Here is a 23,854-nt window from a genome sequence, read left to right as displayed (position 1 = left end):
GCCGTGAGAGCGCCGAGGAGGGCGATGCAACGAGAGAGCGCAGTGAGAGCGCAGTGGGAGCGTCCTAGTGAAATGTGGGCCTCACACCATAGATTTCATCACCTAAATATGATGCAGGATGTACAAGAAAAAACAACAAGAACAACAAAAAAGTACAAACTTTCGTTCTCTATTTCCGTAATCCGTTCAGTGAGCTATGAATTCGTTGGTCACCCATAAACGTTGCTGACATTTGAGTTTAATTGGTCGCGCAGAGAGGTCGTCGTAGAGATTCCAGTGGAATGGGGGCCTTAGTTTACCCTACGATTGGCGTGTTATGCTTCTCATTGAAAATGCAAATAAGTTTCCCATCAACCCGAATCATGTCATGAATTATGAAATATACCATATTCATGAAATATATCATAATCCCCACCTAATGACAATCCTATCTTAACAAAGTTGCAGTTCCAGAACAAGCTGCCAAGGGGCCCAAACTCACGCCACGTCTTCCACGGTTGGGGGGAGTTCGGCTAGTGTTTGGGAGACCATATTTTAAAGCGATAACTCAATTAAGAACCAGCAGTCACAAATTGAATATACAAAAAGGCAGATACCATAATGAAGCTTTTCCTTTGACTGAAATTAAATGAGGCTTTTTAAAAGTATGTACATAGATTACTAGGTTTATATTTGATCTTATATCATCACGTCTGTGACCAGTGGAAGTTCGAAATCTGTAACCATTGTGTTAAAAATTTCCGACGTATAAAATACATCACTGACACACATTGTCGTTTATATAGGTTGTCCAGGCACTGGGCGGGGCACTGGGCGGGTCACATATTGTTAACTCACCCCACTCAAAAGTATACCTACAGTTCCCTCTTGTCAGAAAAATACAAAGAAATACAAAAGACCGGGGTCTCCCTTCTGCCACTGAATCAACTTATTTTGTCTGTTTTGTTTAACTGTAAAAAATTGCGTTGCTTTAACTTGTCTCATTTCCCTCGTTCTAAAATCTTTCTATTCCTCAATGTCGGGTTCGATAGACGGCATGCGACAAGCTTGGAGAGTGAAGAGGACATGATACTGTGGAATATGTCGGCTTTTGGTTCAAACGAAACCCTGCACTAGCCACACACACGGCCGGCCTACCACCTGTGTGAATCGACACCGTTTACCTACATACCTGGACCCCGCCCCACGCCTTTCGTATAGCGACCTCACCTCTCTCCTTACTTACGGAATAAAGTGCAGTTTTACAGAATACAGTGCAATCGTATTAGTGCAATATAGTGCAATTTTGCGGAATAAAGTGCAATTTTACGGAATACAGTGCAATCGTATTAGTATACAGTGCAATTTTACTAGAATACAGTGCAATTTTACTAATACGATTGCACTGTATTCCGTAAAATTTACTGACTCGAGCTGGAAGAAACAAAATAAATAAATGTTTTTTTATTGTCCAAACAGTACCCGTGCAGTCGCAGCCTTTATACAGCTGAATTTATGCAGGGTATCACATAATAATCAATACAAATCACAACATAATAATCAATACAAATAATACACATTTGCTTCACAAATGTTTTTGTGGAACTGTCGCAAGGGTCTGTGCGGCTGCCATTCGGCGCCACAAGGTGACCTCAATACGGCTTTCCCCAACCGAAGTTAGGTACCCATTCACACCTGGGTGGAGTGAGGAAAGTCGTGTAAAGTGCCTTTCCCAAGGGCACAACGTCGGGGCGCATGTTCAGACATGTACCGGGTACGACTCGGGATCGAACCCGGGTCTCCCCGCTTCATAGTCGAACGATCTACTACTTCGCCACCCGACGCCACATTTGAAAGTGCCTTTCAGACATGTTCAGGGTACAACTCGGGATCGAACCCGGGTCTACCCGCTTCATAGTCGAACCATCTACCACTACGCCACCCGACGCCACATTTGAAAGTGCTGTCTACTACCGTGTGACCTTGGAGCTCAGGGGGCGAGCTAAGCGCCTTTGATCGGTGAATTGTCAGTTTGTTCCCCGTGCGCTTGGTCGTGAGACGCGATCCATGAGCGGTGTACGATCCATCATGGCCGTGATGTCTGCCTGTCAGTCATGGCGACGGCGTGCCGGGACCACCCCGACCCCTCAGACAGTGTCTAGTAACGCTACACTCACCACAATAACAACAACACATTTGGAGGAAGACAACAGTTTAGTAGCCTCTACCAGGCTTGGGGAGGCGGCTGGCAAGAGTAGAAATAGGCAGAGATAGCATGCCAGAGCAGTTGGTCTGCTGGAGAGAACAGTTTGCCGCTAACAGTTTGGGAGCGGCAAACTGTTCTCTCCGGGCATGGAGGTAGAAAAATCACCAGCAGACCAACTCCCCTGGCATTCTATCTCTCTATTTGACCGATTTCTACTCTTTCCAGCCGCCTCCCGAAGCCTGGTAGAGGCTATCGCCATAGAGAGAGAGAGAGAGAGAGAGAGAGAACTGTTCTCTCAACGGACAAACTCCATTGGCATGCTTATTTCTCTATTTGGCCGATTTCTACTCTTTCCAGTCGCCTCCACAAGCCTGGTAGAGGCTAACAGTTTAGGAGAGTAGACGGTTCTAGACAACGTTATTACCTTCAATTTAAAGACATCTAATGCGATTTCAGAGCAGCAAAACTGAAATATTCTGAATAAGGCAATCTTTATGATATTATTGACACATACTGCTTCACATTAGCACATTTCAATTATTATCTCAACGTTTGGGGCATTTAAAACTGCAGAAACAAGCCCCAAGATGAGTCCTTTATTTTCTGGGTGTTACCCTAAAAATCAGCCAAGGGCCCTTCCAGTAACCATTTTCCGTCAGAATTTTTGGTATCTTTGCTCCAAGAGGGTCAATATACACTCGGGTAGTGAGGTTTCAACTCAGTGTGTAGATAAGTGACTAGAATATTGACTTCAAAAATTCGGCTTTCCAAGCCCTAAAAACTGCATTGGATGTATTTGTGGTTATGTGTTTGTAGTTCTTGTGTGTGTGTGTGTACGTGTGTGTGTGTGCGTGTGTGTATGTATGTATGTGGTTTTGCACGATAACTCGATAAGAAGTGGATAGATTGTCATAAAACTTTGTACGTGGGTAGATCTTGAGAAGACGTAGAAATGGTTAGATGTTGGGCACCTTGGCGGCTTGTTCTGGTACTGCAACGGAACTTCTGGTTTTGATATTTTACCGATGCATAGATTGTCGGACAGATCTGAACTAAGACTTGGTCTTTTTAGTAAGATAAAAAAGAAAATCTATGAAAGGCGACAGAAATGTTGATTATGTTTCATATTTTTCTACATTCGGTGCCCAAAAATGTGATACCACGCATGATGCTTTTCAGTAAACTTTTGGATAACAATGAGGTTTTAAAGTTCTGCTCTTTGGAATTTGATATAATTACTTGAAAAATTCAAATATTTGTTACAAATGGTTACATGGTTTAACAAAAAGGAGGGGTCACATTTACATTCTTACAAAAAATGTTATTCTACTTATGTACAGTACTTTGGTATACGTAGTATACGGATACCACACCATACAGTATACGTATACGGACACAGAGTAGAAATCGGCCAAATAGAGAGATAACATGCCAGGGTGCGGCAAAATGTTTTCTCCCCGCAGACCAACTCCCCTGGCATGCTATCTCTCTATTTGACCGATTTCTACTCTTTCCAGCCGCCTCCTGAAGCCTGGTAGAGGCTACGGCTAGCGTTCTGGAGGCCATTTTCAGCAATGTGGATGTCCCTGACTTCAAACTCATTTCAACCTTTCCCCGGGCAATGACATCACATTAAACGAAAGCCTCTCACACTCCTTCCACACTTACATCACTTCAACAAACCGTTTCTAGGCACTTCCAGCTGTTCCTTTCTAACCTTGTTATTTAGTATCCTTTTTTTTTCTCATACAAGGTAGTCTGACTGTGACTTATTTTATCGACCTCTGACCTCCAAATGTGTTATTTTAGATGTGTACATATATTTACTCGGCTAATTGGAATGATAGGTTCTTATGATCATTTTTTTTGTAATTTCACACTGTTGATATTATGTGCCCTATATGTTTTGTCCTTATGTGTTGACTCTCTAACATCAGCTTTGCTGCCTTGAGAGTCAGTGTAATGTCTTGTTGCATTTTCAATGAATAAATAAATAAACCTTTCCTTTTTAACGTGGTTTAGACACGGTCCTATTGTTGGCAATCTAAATTAGCATCGTTAAAGATGGAAATGTGTTTTTAATGCCTTTTTTACGAGACTCCATTCATAGTCAATTCTCTATTATAGAACGATTTACCTTGTATTGCGTGACGGTTACATGTGCTTTTGCACCTAAATACCTTGTAACCTGCCCACCAAGGGTTACAGGACTCACATGCACGCAAAGGTTCCTACATTATACGTGTTATTAATTCATGACACTGACTGTGCCGACAGATATACAGGCAATTTCCCATTTGTAACAAAGTAAAAAGAACATTCATCATTCAAAAATGCAGTATGTGATAGTTTGTCTTCCTACAAAAAAATATGTGGTTTAAGTTAAAATTTAACGTCCAGTTTACAAGATCTGTGCAAGATCAAAAATAAATATATAGCTACACGTTTGTTGCAAAATATCTTCTCTAAGCATATTTCCAAGAATATTCTTTTAGACTGTGTTTCGTGGCGCACCCGCATATGGCATATGTTTTATGGAATAATGTAGTCTAAGCTAAGTGTTATTTTGTTTCTAAATCAGCTTTTTCTGCGTGAAAATTATACCTGCACGTTCGTCTGTGTTGACTAATACCTACTGTTAATGGATTTAGTAAAAACACTACGAATGGTATCCTCTTAACTCCCACGTTCTGTGTTCAAAGCACAAACACTCTACTTATATACTAAAGTAGCCTCCACCAGGCCTTTCTACGGGAATACGGATCGTAGAATTCGGCGAAAAAGAGAGTAAAATTGGCCAAGGGAGTCCGGCCGCGGGGAGGTAGTTTCTTTCCCTGCGCGGCCCAGTCAAACCTACAAGGCGGCCAAACTCCCCTGGCAAATATTCTCCTATATATAGCCAGCGTTAGTCTGGTAGAGACTACTACTTATAAGTTTTCAGTTGCGACAATGAAATTGTACAATGATCTGTCAACTTTTGGAGTGTGTCTGTCATAAATTGTCATTATCTATTTTTATGTCGACTTGATTTAGGTGACAATTGTTATTTTTACTAAATAAACGTTTAAAGTCATAGATAGCATTAAAGGTATCCAATGCAATTTCAGGGCGACAAAAATGATATATGTCTGATATTGACATTTGCTGCCATTTCTTATCACATTTTCGTCATCATTTCATACTTGAAGCGTTTGAAATAGCCACCAATAAATAGATAGATACAAAACAAGCAACCGTTTTCGATCAACGACATAACGCGCATGCTATGGGATAGAGTTGATTCAACTTACTGTATTAAAAGAGTGACCAGAAAATTGATTTTAAAAATCCGGTTTTGCTGCCCTGAAATTACATCTGTATCTGTATCTCTATAGCCGGTATAACCATGTAACCGCCTATCGGCGTAACACACCAGCTTCGCAGGCACGCGGCGCGGCGGCAGCTGGCTACATTACACCGATCGACTTGTTACACCTAGCCCTTGAACTTCTAACTCTAGACTTTGTTTAAAGCTATCTAATGACAATGCCCCTACTGTACTTGGTGACAGCGAGTTCCACTCTGCGATAGTTCTAGGAAAGAATGAATTCTTGAACGCCTCAATCCTTGGTTGATAACTCTGGTACTTGAAGGCTTGGCTATTTCTTGTTCTCTTCTGGACTGGTATTAGGTAATTAGTGATTGGATGCCTTTAAGAGTTTCAACGGCGATGATGCTATGACGTCATCATCTGAGAGAGAGAAGTTTTCTGTCTCCCTGTCCCATGTGAGATCCACTGTGGCGTGTGAACTTTTTCATACAAACACCTCAAATATCCGTGTTCAGTCTACTCATCCGAACATTTCGTGTTCTGGCTCATTTCAGTTCCAGACTATTACATTATTTGAACCTCTTTCCGTTGAGATTGTATGTTAGATGTCAAAGTATCATGAATAATAAATCATATGGTATTCATATCCTTCTGCAATTTCTTGGTGTAATTTGAAATGTTCAAATTTCTTCCAGCAATTTGGCTTTTCAGAAGTCAAAGATACATTTTACACACATCGTTGAAAAGGAAAATTATAGTCCATCGAGGCATGAGTGCATAGAGTGCGGTTATACATGGTTGATTTCATCTGATAATATCTCTCATTCGTCGCTTTAGGGATAATAAAAACGAACAATAGTTTCTCCAGCTATTGTCCATATACTCCATACAATATTCATAACCACGTAAAAAGTACAGTCGAGAGATTTCACTGATTTTGTACCTTTTTTTTAGTTTCTTATTGTATATTTGGATGAAAAGTTTCTGAATGTCGTCGTGGAAAACGGTTTTATCTAAGGACGATTTATAAATGATATGAATCTTTATTGCATGTTCTTGCCCAGAGGGGCTAAATGCACAAATGTGACCAAATGTGGTCGAGAGGATAAAAAAAACATGAGTATTGCATACTGGGATGCTATATTCTAATGCTAAGTGTAACTACTGTTAATTGAAATTTCTTCTCTCTTTTTGAAACATCTGGAAACATAATTACATAGTTTGTCTACTGTAAATTCGTTCTTGCATGACATCAAGTGTTTAAACGTGTCCTGCTTTGACATTTTCTTACATATATTGTCTAATTGTAAAGTATCGAATAGCTGTTGGCGTTCATATTCATAGAATACACAGTCAAGTAGAAAGTGTATCTCATTTTCAACATATAGATGATGACTAATAAACTGGTGGACGTCCCAAATACTATTAAAGTACCTAATACCAGCCCAGAAGAGAACAAGAAATAGCCATGCCTTCAAATATCAGAGTTATCAACCAAGGATTGAGGTGTTCAAGAATTCATTCTTTATGAGAACTATCGCAGAGTGGAACTGGCTGTCACCAAGTACAGTAGGGGCATTTTCATTAGATAGCTTTAAACAATATTTAGGGTTAGATGTTCAAGTCTTAGGTGTAACAAGTCGATCGGTGTAATATAGCCAGCTGCCGCTGCGCCGCGTGCCTGCGAAGCTGGTGTGTTACGCCGAAAGGCGGTTATACCGGCTATACAGATACAGATTACAGAATTCGCAAGTTCTATCTTTCTGAGGAGTTCAGTGCACGAAACACAACCTTGGACACGACTTATAGAGACATTAGCGCCTGGACCTCAGCGGTACTCTCTAGTGTCAACAGCCGGTAAGGTGTGTACTCCTGTCCCGGCTTACCCGGACTCTGCCAGACATAACAGACCTCCCACCAGCACGGACCCGGTAACGATCGGGTAGAGATTGACGGTCAAGTACTTACTGCCGGGAATCCCTTCGCCTAAGGCACACTGTATATCAGCGGTTATCGGTTGTCTTGTATCCGGTGAAAAGGTTTAAAGACAAGCTCTTTTCATTTCAATTCAATCTTTATTGCACAACAATGCATGGCAAATTCTTCAGTACTACATATCTACGACGTAGCTAACATCTACTATCACGTCTACACTAATGCTTACAAGTTCTATGTACCGAAAATAACATCATACTAGTTCAAAAAGGTAATATAGTACGTGTATATATATGGAACATGGCTTACATGATAATGTGCATGTCTTGAGTTCTACATGACTATACACTCAAACTCTTTGCAATTTAGGGAGTTTTATCCCTGGTGTAAGGTTTACTTTTTGGTGTCACGAATTCTAATATAGAGAAGTAAAGTATCTGTACTAGAAATTACCTGATGCGTGTTAAGCATTGTCGTGTCAGTAGCTAAAGCTTGTCTATAAAACCGTTTACGGTATACACCCTATGGCTAGAGGTGAGAGCGCGGTGGTAGACAGAACACTCAAAATTGGATAGTTGGAGTTGGACTTGAAGCAAAGCCCCTGTTACACATAGCGTCCCGAACACTTCAGAACTCCCACAAAAATGGTTAGGAGTAGGTCGGGACCAAGGTCGGCTGTGGTTGGCAGGTGTTCGGCGAGGTCGGCTCGTGTTCAGCTGGGCCAGCCGAATGTTTCAAATTTAAGAGTGGACGAGAGGTTCGGCTATGATTGTCTGATGGTTGTCTGATGTTCTAGAGTAGATTGGGAAGTGGTCGGGCATGATTTGGAGTCAAGTTTGACTCAAATTTAACTCAAATTTGATTTCATTCGTATAGAAGGATGGGCGTGGCCTACTAGTATATCTGATAAGACTGCTCCCGACCTTCAGCCAAGCTTGGTTGGTTGGTGGTCGGGTGAAGGTTCTGAACGCAGCCGATATCGTGAAGAATTGCGTAGGGCGAGGCAAACTTAAATGTGATTCAAAATATAATTCATGTACTCAAGTTTTCTATACGTTTTCTATATATCTACTAAGAGAAATATTTTGCCACCAATGTTTCAATGTGTGTTTGAGTGGTTGGTTTTTCATTAATATATAACATGCTGCGCAGCCTGCAAATGGAGTCTGGTGGAGACTATATGACCTTTGCAGATACTCTATAGCAAGGAAATTTTGGTACGCATGGGTCAACTACTAAGAGAGACCGGAGATGCTAGGACAGGGTAAATAACACAGACAGTGGTGTCTGTCCTGCCCCAGTTAAGAAGGCCTTAAGGAATTGTCCATCTACCGTCCACCGTCCGTGTCCACTCAGTCCGTACCACGGCTCTGTAGGTCTCAGTCAGCCGTCAAATCCGCTGTCTCGTCATCCCAGAGCAAAGGATAATTCTGTGCATTAGGCCACACCGATTTAATTTTATGGATGACATCAGTGCGCGCATTGAAAAAAAAAAGATCACGTCCTCCGAGGCTCTGGCCTGGCTCTAGGCCTGGGTAATCCATGGACAATACGGAGCCGGTGGTATCTCTGGAGGACGGCACCCAGGCTACCGAAGCTCCACGACTCAAGAACTCACGTACAGAGCCGATTCCTAAATTCCGCAAAAAGCCAGCATGTGCCGGCTTGTCGTATACGTCGCTATGTACTGCCGCAAATTCATAATACCAGCTTTGTATTCCTGTGGTATTTAAGTAGCATTTTTATTTCTGGCCGGAATTTTTTTTATTATTTCGAATTCGCCCGCGCGCACTAGTTTGGGGGTCTTCGGAGGATGTCGTCCATAAAATTAAGCCGGTGTGGCCTTATGATTTCTGATCCCGTAAGTCGTGCGCGCCTCTCCCCAGGCTTAAGAGACAGTGGAGCGTGTGTACTATCATTTTTATGGTCCATTAGGTAGTAAATCGTTGGATTTACGGTTGAGCCGCTTCCGTAGCCCCCCCCCCCGATTGGTAGTGGACTGTCCCTTTATTTTGTAGAAATCAGTAAAAATAATCTTAAGTATAAGTACCCAAAATTCCCTCCGCAAACTTAAAAAGTTTGCGTCCTCAATAATTTTTATTATGCAATCTTGCAATTATTCACTGATATTCAGGACCCTTTTTTGCACGGCTTGGACGTGTATTTATAAGATATTTGATGTATATAAACTATGTTTGATGTTCGTATATGACATTCCTTCTGTTCTACGGCTATGCCATGTTAAGACCCTGTCACGCATTCAGAACCGTCCCCGACCACCAACCAACCAAGGTTGGCTAAAGATCGGGAGCGGTCTGGCCAGATTTAGCCACGAGCACCTTTTAATACGAATCGAATCGAATATGAATTTAACTCCCAAACATCACGAATGAAATATAATTTGAGTTAAATTTGAGTCAAACTTGACTTCAAATCATGCCCGACCACTGCTGTCCTACTCCCGAACACCAGCCAACCGTCATCCAACCATGGCCGAACCCCCCGTCCTTGCCACAATGTTTTAAACATTTTGAAACATTATTCGACTGACCAAGGACGTTGTGCTATAAAATGTCCTTGGAGTGACACAGTAGCCGAGCACAAGCCGATCACAGCCGACCTTGCTCCCGACCTACTCCTAACCATGGTCGGGGGGAGTTCGGCAGTGTTCGGGAGGCCATGTTAGGCTATGTATGACAGGGATGTTAACTACAGCAAGGTTTTTAGAGTCAAGTCAAAGCACAACGATTGTCACGGGTACAATGTACGGCAAATAATAAAGTTACTACATGCTACATATATGGTCAACGGTTACTGTGTCTGACAGAGTGTTATAAAGAACTACTGGCTAAAAAATATTTCAACTCTACACGTACGTTCTACATTACGCTAAACTATACTTATGATGGGTACAGTGAGGAGTTTTACCTATACAAAACCTGTTCTATGACTACTAAACAGAGTGTCGACTGGTGTCGACTAAATTACTTGCTAGGAATGTTAAAATTCTACATATAAATGCTACAATACGCTATATAAAGTATTCATGACTCTACTTATACAGCTATTCTAAGATTTCTTTTTTGCATGGCATTCTAAATGTATTGGCCTATATATACAGAAAATGTGTCTGGACATGACATAAGTACGTGGAACGTTTAGACGACAATCAGACACACAACAGACAAGTTTACCTGCACCTACATGTATGTCACCACTCTTCATACTTCCGACTATGTTTCTCTATATAAGTATATACAAGGTTTGATCAAATTTCTTCGATAAAAAAGGCAAAAGAATTTTTATTGATAAATGCAGAAATGGCATTACTAGATTTTAGAATAGTAATACTATACTGCACGTGGAAGTAGAGAAATGTTGACAGCGACTTTACTAATAATGATATGTGATACTGAAGTATAGAATGTCCACTTCGACGCTCACTGATCCAAAACATGTAAGGGTAAAATATAGAAGAGACGCTTGGTATTTTGTTGAAAGTAAGATAGAAACGTTATTCCTGATTATTGTATTTTCTTTTTAGTCGGGCACAGTATTTGTAAGTGTAACTTTATCCCACACTCAAATTATATAATTATACATATAACGATATGTATATATGCCAGGCCAGCTACTTTTTGGTGTTTGTGTTTTGTCTTGTGTTTTATCATATTCATACGGTATACGTGTGCGTGTTTATTGAATAAGCATTACATACGTCACATTGGTCAGTGGTCAGCGAATGTCCAGCGCGTCCCCCACTGGCGTAACACAACACCATAACGTCCGGTTGGACAAACGACTGACCCATGTGTCCCACTTCAGGTGACCAATGGCCGCTCCAAGGTGGTCCTCATACCAGACTGACCACCGCTCGCCTGGCGACAGAAAAGAATAGGAAAGAAGAATAGAGATCTTAAACCCACCGCTTGACCACATGACAGGACAACTGACCACTCCACAAACCGCCGTACCAAAACAAAAACACACCATTTAATCAAATCACAAACGAAACTTTTCAGATTTTTGCCCTTATTTCATATTTTTGTCTGCACAGTGCCCTACTTGTTGTGGAGCTATTACGCTCTCCACCGCTGACCCACAAGTATCGTGTTTTCCCACGTCTGTCATCAGGTGTACAACTGTCTACCGGACGTGTAAAATAGAGTATTGATGGCCAAAGCACTTAAATGGAAGTTTTGTGAGATCAAAGTTGAAACGACTCCAGTAGAACGTGTCTCGGTCAGACAGCAGCAGGAAGTATTGGACACAAGTGATTGTGTATGGAGGCTCCGCTCTGAAACGTAAGATGTTTTCTTGCTTCAAGTGTTCTTCCGTAGTGTAGTCAGGCAGAGGGTTTTTGAAGGCGTGTCTTTACGTTGTAAGCTTTTCTTTTTCTAGAGCACTTTTAACAATGCACGTGTGCCTTTTAGATAAATTTACATACAGAAGGACATGATCGGGCAATGTGAGCACAACTCCGGGTCTGTACAGCTTGGAGATATGCATATTTTCTTCTCATATTTTCATAAGGCATCAGATGCAATTTCAGGGCAGCAAAAGTGGAGAATCAAAGTCAATTTTCTGGCCATTCTGTAGTACGTTGCAGCAACCCTTCCAGCCTATGATACAAAACAAGCAACCGTTCTCTTTCAGTGCCTCACAGATATCAGTATGCCATGGGATAGGGTTGCTTTTTTTATATTCCAACATTTCATGACTAGACAAGGTGACAGAACACTCAAGTTATATCAACTTATTCTATGCCGCCACTAACACTGAGAACAGGACAGGACAATACTCATTTTCACTTGAGTTAAGTGAGGAAAGTCGAGTAAAGTGCCTTTCCCAATGGCACAAAATCGGTGGCATGTCATCAGGACTCGAACCCGGGACCTCTTGGTTCCACACGACCTCAATGATTGATTCAACTTACTACCGTAAAAGACCAGAAAATTGACTTTGAAAATCCCTTTTTGCTGTCCTGAAATTGCATTGGATGCCTTGAAGAAGAATCTAATACTCGATCAATCTGATCATTTGTCTATAGACCGGAGGTTCTACTAGCGAATCGGGTACTTCTTTATGATTTGCATTTGTCGGGCTTCAATTGTTGCAATAATGTCAGAAAAATATGTGATTAGGGAATATGTCATAGCCTCCATAGCATGCCAAAAAACGGGGGTTTGGGGGGTCTTCAGGGTCTTTGGGAGCTTTTATGTGCTATTTTCTGATTGCATATAGACAACATAGCCGGCCTGGTTGAATTACCCTCGTTTTTTTTAGAACTGAGCTAATCAGAAAACAGCCGAAGACCACCAAACCCCAAGTTCTATAAGCCTCACAGGTAAGTCAGTTACAAATGTAACTGTCATTATCACACATATATCTTTTCTCATGCCATCAAAGTACCCTCATACGATAATCCTGCAAGTTATTAAGTAAAACATAACGACAGTTAAAAGCATCAAACTTAACAATCTGCAATGGGGCCCAAAATTTACTTCATAGGTCACCACAAAAACAAGGCTCGCGAGAGCCACTCAAAATGTTTTGGGTTACTGTACAGACAGTGAGGACAGATGTTTGTTGACCTCTAATCATTTTGAGGTCTCATCAAGACCTACTCAAGTACCAAGTTTCATAACAATCTATCCATAGCTTCTTCCGTATACATATATACATACATACATACATACACACATACATACACACATACATACATAGAACTAGAGGGTTTTTGTCCATCCGTTTTACACTGGTTGTACAAAACCATTATACAAAGTTACTTTAAATAGTTTAAGTTACATTCAATTAATGAAATATTAAAAGGGATTTCAGGACAGTAAAAGAGGCCTTTCAAAGTTAATTTTCTGGTCATTTTCCTAATGTAGTAGGTTGAATCAATCCTATCCCATAGCATAATGATATCTGTGAGCTCGAGGCAAAAATGCGAAGTCGCTGACGAAAAACGGTTTCTTGTTTCGTATATTAGACTGGTTTTAGCTATTCATTGGTTTTATAGTTTAAATATTTACAACAATAATAATGATAAATGATAAGTATCATATTTTAAGCGAATCACACTCTTTTAATTAGAGACATCCAATGCTATTTTAGGGCAATTTTAATTTTTTGCCTTTTTTATGTTGTAAGTTGAATTAATCCTACCCAATGGCATACTGATATCTTTGAGGCAAAAATGGCATTTCGCGGACGAAAAACGGTTGCTTGTTTTGTATGTTAGGCTGGTTCTAGCTATTTCTTGGTGGTAGCAAAAAATAAAGAGACTTCTCACGTAGCTTGATTTTGGGCTATTTCAAACGCTTCAAGGGAGAAATAATGACGAATTTGTGCGAAGAAATGGCCAGAATATATTTGTTTTTCTGCCCAGAAATTACATTGGATGCTTTCAATATGTTAATTGTTTCCAATGAAGCCCCCCCCCCCACTTCTTTACCGCATAAAATGACGCGATCTTTTCAAATTCTCTTTCCATGAAGCATATTTATTTGCAGAATTACGTAAATTATAGCTCGTTAGTATTAAATTTCATGCACAACAATTGTACAAAATATGGCAACTACTGGTACATAACTATAATTCCATAATGCTAATCTAATACAAGAGTGAAAATAATAGGATGAGAAAGTATTATGGGATGGAAATGGGCTTCTACAATCATCGGATTAATTTCTAACGTTTGAATATTTTTTAATATATTATCTTTAAGATATTTTACTATATCTTAACGCTAATATATTTTCTTATGTATGCCATGTAGGGAGTTGCCACGTGTCTTTATGTACTTAAAGTGACTTAATGTAAGATTTTCACTATTTTAAACATCGTTGTTTACACATTTTCTTGTACTATAATCCTACCTGGGTTCATAATGACATTTGGGAGTAAAATATTAATATCATTGCGCCGCAAACGGTGTTGGAAGCTGCCGAAGAGACCCGAACAAAAATCGCTGTTTGTTTACATTCTTTTTAGGAGCCTCCCACAGCGGGCCTGGTGTAACTTATTCTCGCGTTGCGCTGAGTCGCTGGAAAATTTTAAAGCGAAATAGCGACGCTAATATGTTGAAAGTTATTCAAAATGACAATCTAGAGGAGAAAATCTTAATCATCTATATTTACAGTTTTGGCCCAAAAACCTTATATAATATCGATATTCAAGTCCATTGAGATAAATCCTGGTATAGAAAGACAAGGCCACAGCAAGTAAACTTTGTGGATGACATCCTCCGCAGACTCCAAATCTAATGCGAGCAGACAAAAAAAGCAAGGTTCCTACATTTTAAAATTTTGACTCAATCATTGTACAAATGGTTTTGATTCAGCGGGAACATCACATATACACAGCCAGCATCACATATCACTGCATCAAAGGAAGAAACAAAACATTAAATCAGAGGCATTTCTTGTCTCCTGTCTTCTTCGTTATCTGCCATCCACCTTCCGGCATGGCAGTAGACATCTTTGCCCATTTTCGGCATGTTGACCACTTTCAGAAGGCAACAAAATTTCTTGTTTTTTTTCTAAATCAGACGAAAATTAATGCGCACGCTAATGTCATCAATAAAACATTACTTGCTGTGGTTTGAAGTTTGAAGTTTAAAGAAACACACCTTGTTTGATGTCGCTGGTACTGTATGCCTCACCAGTGGGCGCATCAGTTGAACACCACCCGTACCGTCATGGGGAATTTCGGCCTTTAGCTAAATTAAATTAGTATTAGCCAATCCGCATCCGACCTGGATATCAGTTTAATGGTGATGTTATCTCTCTCTACATCAAATACAGCTAAGTATAGAGCCAATATTTGACATCAATTATTCTCATTTAGACCATGTCGACAATCCGTTACTAATCCTAAGATACAACCAAACAAAGTTAAGTGGTGCTCCTATCGTGAAACACTGTAGGGGCTAGATTACTATCAAGCAAATTAAATCTGCACTTCTTACAAAACTCAGGATCTTCGATTTAACACTCCACTTGTTTCTTCCGGCTTCCAAGGGCCCCGGTCTTGTAATAGATTTAAGTGCAATGAATCTAAGTTTTGTTATTCTTAGCAGACTCACAGTGTCTGCCAAGCTCCTTGTCACAAGAATCAGGTGTAGTGTGGAAAGAAAACAACCCTTTTTAACTCACACCTACCCCCTTAATCGATTCTAATGACGAAGAGAGTATTGTAGGGCCCCGTATTTTAACCTCTTGAACACACAATGTGTGGGCAGCACGGGGCTTTTCGCTGTGTAAACTACATGACAATCCTAACAAGGCCCCAAAGCCCCCGGTACAACCTTGTCGACAGGTGCGGGGAATGGGGAGGCGGGACTTCCAGACGTAACCCTCTCCACCCCTGACCCTTCCCGCGACCTGTTAGACAATCTTGCTACCCCCACAAACTTTACTCAACCGCAGGAGCGCTGAGCAATTGTGCTTGTCTGCATGGTCCCTGGTCGTCCTGAGCCCGTTTGTATCGATGTGGACAGCGGGTAATCCTTGGCGTATCCACGCTATGCTGCACGCCATTCTTCCCTGTAAATTTACCGTGAGGGCACTTTGAAACGGCAAATAAAGCAATCGCTATCTTTTCCGATCTTCTTCCCACAGCCATACCTTTTCCCCTTCACGCCACATACCTGAAAAGATCCGTCATTCTGAAAGATAAGATACAACTTTTTTTTCTGTTAACTTTTGTCTGTATTTTTCTTTCTTTCCCAACACGTTTGGTCAGAGACAGGTGACGCAACAAAAGGTCGTCTGCGCGGCTGTCAATCAAGTTTGAGTTATGCGAAAGACGCAGGAAGGAGGCGAGACGCTCCTTTTTCTTCCCTCACAACACCTGAGTCATAACGTTTTCTCACACAATACAAAGTTTCAGTGTGTGTGTGTAGAGCGTCTTTCGTCAAATTTCACAAGGGAAAAACACTTCTGTTACTAGCGATGACGGATGTAGAATACGTCAAGTGTTATTTTTTTTCGTGCATCCGGTTCCTATGCCTTACCCTCTCACAGGAAAGCGCACTTCTCGTTTATGTAAAAGATGGTTAGTTTGGAGGTTTTTATCAGTTGAGTAAATCCCCTGTGTACTTTACACAAGAGGGTGGGACCTGGCGGTAGCGCCGTGTTAGGTTCACCCACGACAACTCTAAACATCCTTATCTCTCCCCCATCGACATAACTGCTGCTAAGGTAAACGACATTAAACCGAATATCCCGCCCTAGAAAGCCCGCAAATGCATTTTTGATCTAACGTTGTCTGGTTCCGCTTGTCCGCGGGAGGACCACGGCTCAAAACATTTTGGTTTCGAATTGCTTTTAAGTCCCGGAGTGGACTGTTTTATCTGATGGTAGACCTACAGCTTGGGATATCGAATAGGCCCGCTCCAGACGACCCTACCTGACTTGTGTGTCGTCTCGACGCCAGTCCCTACCCCCTGTCTTCACTCCCTCCCTGCCCCAAACCGTCTCACCAACACCAAGACGCCAGAACTACTTTCCACTTGTCGGATAAGACCCCCCCCCACTCCGTCTAAGCAGGAAGAACGTGCGATGTTCTTTGGATAACCAAACAGGCGAGGCGACAATTGGGCGATAATGAAGTCCTCTACAATCCACTCTACAGCCCTATTGACTTGGAGGGGATTTGCACAAGCTGATGTACATCAGTGTACTTAAACAGTATTACTCCTTCTACTCCAGCAGATTATTGTAGACAGAGAAGCGGTTCGTGGGTGTGAGAAGATCGGCTGGTGGGTGAGATATCGCCGGGTTTGGACGGACAGGACCGGGCTATCTGGGCGGGTGGAGCTGACAAGAACAAGCCTGCCTTTTAGCGGTGATTTACGATGTGGAACACTGTGGACACTCCGCAGGTCTACCGTAAGTATACATTTTCAAGCGAAATGTTTGGACTCATTCTTGCGACGGGGGTTTTCTTTGTTTAAATCTAGCGAGATTATAGATCCAGAATTATGGCTGGGTTGTCAGTAGTGCAGAGTCTGGTGTTGACTAAGGATCGGAATTTTCGCTCATTGACAAGAGTGGAGGGTGTCTGCGACTCTATGGCGACCCAAACACCATTTACTTAAGCAAATGGAGAGATCATATAAGCTAAACAACACTGACAGTTAGTGGTGCCGGCTAAGAGCATGATACTTGTAGTAATAGCTTGAGAGTTGGGTTCTGTCAACACGAATTCCCCCGGGTGGCGTCGACCAATCACAGCTCACGATGCTGGTGAATCTGGGGAGGGTAGCGACTATTTAGCAGCCGGACCCCCCAATCTTAGGCGATCGTATTTCTCAAGCTGGCGCTGTGTGTGTCACGCCCAGTGCTGAGCAAAACCCGTCCCGGCTCTCCGTTCGAAGCGACTCAGCTGTTAGTCTGTCATTCCCAAACACCAGGCTCCCGTGACACGACCCGAGACAACGGCGACGCGCACGCGGGCCTGGCGCCACCACGGACAAGCCACCCAGAACAACAAGGCCGTCTACCCCCCTTCAGCCACATGATGCTCCCAAGCCCAGTCAACTCCACGCCTTTCTCCGTGAAAGACATCCTCAACCTAGCGGACACCGGCTTCGACGACTCGGAGTCGGGAGGCCTGCCGTCCCCGGAGGACACCATGCTCGCCACGGCACAACAGAACAACCACGTCCGCTGTGAACAACTGACGCTCGGGTCCACTACACACCACGGGATCTGCGCTACTACTGCTGCCATGCTGACTTCTACACAGAAACAGTGCATGCAAGCCGGCAACATAGACAGAGCATGTGAACCAGGTAAGAATATTATTCCTTACTTTAGAAAAGTATAACAGAATTGTGACTCACTACGCTTTAACACATAGCGTACATGTGTTCAACAGCGTTTCCTGTATCTTCGCTTGTTTCATCTGTTTGTCCCAAATCCAGAACAACCAAACATCGCTTCACCACTTGGTCCTGAAGTGTTTGGACACCCCCAGCCCCTCCGGGCACTTTAATCTGTCCAGAAACAGTACAAAACATTTGCAAAGAACCGTTACATAGGGTCACTTTCTTACCCGAGCCTTAGAAACTAACGCGACGTGTCCTACTTTAACTCCAAGATGTTTATAAACACAGCCTGTGATAATGAAGCAAAAGTAGGCCGAGTAATAAAGAAATAAAAACGTAAGAAAACAGAAACTTCATCGTGCACTTTGCTCTACTGCTAACCTCACTTGATATGGGTTCTTAGCTCACTAAACGTTCGTGTATTTACACACTCTTGACACTGTTTAAATATGATGTTCGCTTATAATGTTTCTAGAGAAAGTTGTGCGTACGACCGTGTAATTTTAGTCTTCGTTAAAAGCTAAACGGATTTTTTATTTCCATGCAGATAATATGGGACTTTTAAAGAAAGACGGCCGAAAGGACGACTCCGATGACGAGCCACCGAAGATTCCCCCGCAGGCCCAGCGGCAGAGACAGCGGCGGAAGCCGAGGGTTCTGTTCTCGCAGGCGCAGGTGTTCGAGCTCGAGCGGAGGTTCAAACAGCAGCGGTACCTGTCCGCACCCGAACGAGAACAGCTGGCTCAGATGCTCAAACTCACGTCGACGCAGGTGAAAATCTGGTTTCAGAACCGGCGGTACAAGTGTAAGCGTCAGCGGACGGACAAGACCCTGGAGTTGACGCACCCTCCGCCTCGCCGCGTCGCCGTGCCGGTGTTAGTACGGGACGGCAAGCCCTGTCAGATGACGCCGCCGCCGTACAGCGCGCCCTACAACGTCAGCGTCAACCCCTACGGCTATAACATGAACGTTCACGGGACATACACCTCCAACAACTTCTACTCTGGATATAGTACAAACTATACAACTTACAACGCGACCATACCGCCCGTACAAACTGTTACAACCATGCAGCCCCCGCCATATAGTCTTCAACCTGGGGTACATCAAGGGATCCGAGCATGGTGACTGTCAAACACACAACTTCACATCCCACCACTGTTGCAACCCGTTTTACAGAGGGACCCACCTCTGCACAGCTCGGACTCCTACAAAAACTCGCGCCAGGACGTTTGACTGACAGAAAATGTTGTTTCGTGTTGCTGCTGAGGAAAAAACAAAACGTCGTCTGATTTCTTGAGAGGGAAAATCGCCTGTGACCAGATGAGAGACTTGAACTCGTAAGTGCCAAAAGGGCCATCATGATCATACTATCGTATATAAGGTCTAACCTCAAGTTCAGGCGTACCATATGTACTTTGTGCTATTTATTTCCTACTTAAAAGTATAAGATATTATTTGTTACAGCATAGGGCCTACAGTAGATTTCAGGGACTTATTGTGTATATAATTTTGCAGAGACATGACACACTAAAGCAGGGTTGTTTTCTGAGGCGGTTAAAGAAGATTAAGAACTGTTTTTCCTACTTCCGCTGGACTAACTCCTTTGTGGATATCCCGCCAGATTTAGACAAGCTGCCCCCAACACGCTGTCAGTAAAACTGAGAGAAAACATCTCACAGACTGCTGTCTCAAAAAAAACTCAAACATTTTGTGGCACAGAAAATTTTCCGATATCTACAATTTTCTACAGTTATAGAAACATGTTCGTAGCTTATTGTGAATCCCATTTTTCAGAAACGCTCCCGTTTTACTTGTCTAAACGAACGAGGAGATATAAAACCCTTCTGTGTGGTTGTACTGGAGTAATTGAGCTCTAGTCCGTATAGAGAGGAGAGATATACAGCGTGAAGATGGTAGGTGAGCAAGGCCAGGCTCTCCCTTAACCCGCCTGACGGACATAAAACACATGCCTTAAGAGGAAAGCTCTTGAGACACTGTGTCCAAACTTTCCTTTCGTTCACGGACGGCTCTACAACCCTCTCGTCAAGATAAGACTCCGTCAGTGACGACAAACTGACAGGAGAATCGGACGATAGTTTCTTTGTTGACTCAAATCTTGACAGGAAACCCTATTCATGTGTACTTGTCGTTTTTGTTCATGTTACGTAAAAAAAGCTGTAAAGTTTTTATGTACAGGAGAGTTGACTTATATAAAAATGGCAGTCTAGTGACGATATTTAAGAAATGCAGTAAGGCTGTGTAGGGAATAAAAAGATTTTCTCGTTCTAAGACAATGCTAATGGTTTTTGAATCCTGGTTTTTGTCAGTAGTAAAACCGTGATTAGGTTAAGGCTCTGTGAACACAAAAGGCTGTGACATGGGCGATCAAGCCTACAACACAGCAACAAATGCTTGTCTACTCAACCGCCTGTTCAGACATTAAAAACGAAAAATCCTTCACTGTAATTTCAAGAAACTAAATCTAATCAAATCCATGTTAACACAGGTGTACCATCGCGCCCAAAAAGATCGTTTCAAGCGCAGGTTTACGCACAGAAATGTTGGCGTAGTGGTTCAAATCTTACACAAACATCGTGTTTACCTTTTTTTTTCAAACGGTGTAGCCACGTAGAGTACAACTCAAGTGGTAGTTTAGGGAGTACTAGTAATTGTTGAAAGTTGAAAATACATATGTCTGCACCCAGGGTGGTCCAGTGTAACAGCCTTCGGGTCTGGATAGACTTGATCCCCGGTTCAGGGCCGTACGCGGGTGGTTAGAATCAAGGTGCAAGGTGTGACACAGTCGCGGCGCGTGGCTGACATGGCCGCCGTATTTGCAGAGGCTTTCCTGACAGTATGGGCACCGGCGTTCGTTTTGTTGTCACTCGGGCTGTCATACCCCGCTACCTCCATTAACATATCCCAACAAAGATTCGGTTCTACCCACAGTCTGCCAGTAGACGTATATACTAGTCACCTAGATCAGTATCTGGCGGGAGTTTGAGAGCAAACAGGTCCTGTATTATCTTCCTACGCAATTTTGTAGCAATTGTTTGAGTCACAGGCGTTGGTTTCAATCTTTGGCAGTGCGTGGCGGCATTCCCTAAACTTCGCAGGGTGGTCCGGCGTGTCTGTCCTGTTTGTAAATTTTTCCACTCTTTCCTCCCAGTGACATCCGTGAAAGTAAAGGAGGAGACGTGTTACTTCTCAACGAAGCTCTAGCCGTTTTTGATCGGCAAAAAAACAACACTGTCAGACATTTTTTTTTGCTCGCTATATTTTAGTAGACCATAAAAACGTTCTTTTGCTGCAGCAATTTGGTTTCTTAACAAATGTAGAAAGTACTACTAGAATCAATTGAGACTAATTAACAAGCATATATGTGTCGCTACGTGGTGTCTAGCATTCGTTTATACGAAAAATTTATCAGCTTACGTATTCAGTGCCTAACATGCTTGGCTTTTGGACTGTCTGCTTCCCTTTGAGCATTTTTAAAAAATGAGAAGGAAATCGTGCGTGGTTGATTTTCTTCCTTTTTTGTCTTTCATACACTGTGAAAAATCAAAGCACCATTTTCAATAGATAATTCGATCTATTCCTTGTTTGTGTTGGATGAAAAGCAAACTGTATATAATCTATAATCTATGAAGTAAAATAACGCCATGTCTTCTTCTTAACTGTTTAAATTTTCGACCGTACAGGACCACATTGGTCCCTACTACATTTCCCATAAAAGATTATTTTCTACCACGATACATGTACTTAACCATACTCTCCTAACCACGAACATACAGTATACATAATTGACCATAGTACAGACAGATATGTTCATAAACAGATATTAATTTCTGTTCTCTATCACAACTACTGATTATGTGCTTGGTTGTTGACAATGATCAATGATCAATGTATATACGAATTTATTCAGCGTTGAAAGCTTTAGGCCATATTCTGAACTAAATGCTTTAGTTAAACGGTGGAGTTCGGCTATTGAGAAGAACCTTGAGAGAGAGTTTGTTCTGTGACGAATTCTGAAGTAGAATTGAGCCATCGCTGCTACAGACTTGACAGTTGATCCTGTCGTCAAGGACCACGCGAGCACCCTGCCCCTCCCGCCGGACCTGCGGGCCACTTCCCCGGGGACTCATCGGTCTTTCTCCGGTGCAAGGGTACGGCCCCGTCCGCCATGTCCATCCATGGTGGCCCGGATAACTCTCACGTTCAACACAAGCGACTTGTCATCACCCAGGCATGTACAAGTGCATGCTTTCCGTCCTTCTGTTTCAATAAATTTCATTTACAGGAAGGAATTTCAGGTTCGTGTTTTTATTGTTGTTTTTCTCCATTTCGTATGTGCCTTTAGGAATTGCAATTTTTCTTAAAACAGAGTTATACTGTGAGTTTCCTCAGTTGTGTTACTGTATCATCTTCAGTGTGTGTTTGAGTGAGAGAATAAAGACGCTACTGTCTGTGGGCGAGTTGGGGGTTACGTCTGTAGCAGACCTACCGCGGTGTGGTACGACAGGGGAAGGCCTTGTCTGGTTGAGCGGGGCCCCCACTTAGATACCCCGTACACACACGCACCCGTAAGGGCGAAAGATCGCTAATGGAGTCCCTATCGTGTGTGCAAATCTCGACCTCCCTTTGCTTGTAAACTAGCCCGTCTCTATCTCCCACACACATTAGCGGCAATGGCTGTTATTAACAACCTACTTGATGTGTCTGTGGACTAAAGGACTCAGGTATACAGTAAATCTGCAGGACACTTTTCTGCCAAGATTGGCTGACATAAAACCGGTCACCCCTATTTTACAAGGTCAATTTGAAGCAGGCAGACGTCATAAACAAAACATTAACATGCCTTTTCCTGCCACCTATACATTGTTCTTCTGGGCAGCAGACCTAATAATCTACCATAGTTCTAATTATGTCAGGGCAACAAAGGTCAATATTCTGGGCAATCAGTGATACTGGTACACGTTTTGAGCAGTCAACAACAACCTTGTGCAAGCGTCGTGCATTGAAACTGGTGGTAAAATCGTGTACGTGCGTTCGCTATGTTACTAGTATATCTGTATCAGTATAGCCGGTATAAGCGCCCTTCGGCGTAACACACCAGCTTACGTATGTCGTACTAACGCTAAACATGTATTTCAGTTCATGAACCGCGAATAGTATTTCTTCTATGTCTTTGGAGTTGTTTGAAAGTTCTTTACTGATGATGTTCTTCAAAACAAGAAGCAAGTACAGTACATGTAGTACTTTTTGTCTCCATGGAATGAGTGCTATGATATTTTACGCTCGTACCAAGGACGCTGCACCGGTAGTTTTAGGTCTGAAACCCTCTGGTGTGTGAAAATCTCTCATTGTACTACTATTGGGAACATTCAAAACGACACAATCATAGGTACCTTTAGTGTATATTTCTTCTTCAAATTATTATTCTTCTGTGTTCATTACTGATTTGAATAAATGTATTATTAGATGTAGGTTTAAAAGATAGTATCATGGCGTATGCAGTAAGTGGGGTTGGATATGTTTAGAATAAAAAAATAATAATTCAGTTATATAGCATGATATT

At 42.2% G+C, this 23,854-nt stretch overlaps 1 protein-coding gene across 1 annotated transcript; it reads left to right on the top strand.

Annotated features, from left to right (window-relative positions):
• The first annotated feature begins 16,690 nt into the window (after positions 1 to 16,690).
• On the top strand, positions 16,691 to 20,562 carry LOC109486697 (homeobox protein Nkx-2.5-like). Its single transcript, XM_019790589.1, has 3 exons — positions 16,691 to 17,329; positions 17,854 to 18,234; positions 18,818 to 20,562. The coding sequence occupies exons 1-3, from the start codon at positions 17,296 to 17,298 to the stop codon at positions 19,396 to 19,398; spliced, it is 996 nt and encodes a 331-aa protein (XP_019646148.1). The 5' UTR covers positions 16,691 to 17,295; the 3' UTR covers positions 19,399 to 20,562.
• Positions 20,563 to 23,854: the final 3,292 nt, after the last annotated feature.

This window comes from Branchiostoma belcheri, unplaced genomic scaffold (genome assembly GCF_001625305.1).
Source record: "Branchiostoma belcheri isolate BF01 breed outbred unplaced genomic scaffold, Haploidv18h27 scaffold82, whole genome shotgun sequence".
NCBI lineage: Eukaryota > Metazoa > Chordata > Leptocardii > Amphioxiformes > Branchiostomatidae > Branchiostoma > Branchiostoma belcheri.
This window is presented reverse-complemented; position numbering and strand designations above follow the sequence as displayed.

Excerpts from the sequence above, each read along its gene's own strand:
- LOC109486697 (XM_019790589.1), top strand. The coding sequence starts at position 17,296 with ATGTGGAACACTGTGGACACTCCGCAGGTCTACC. Across the intron at positions 17,330-17,853 it reads GGACACTCCGCAGGTCTACC|GCTCCCGTGACACGACCCGA; the intron begins GTAAGTATACAT and ends CCCAAACACCAG. Across the intron at positions 18,235-18,817 it reads AGACAGAGCATGTGAACCAG|ATAATATGGGACTTTTAAAG; the intron begins GTAAGAATATTA and ends ATTTCCATGCAG.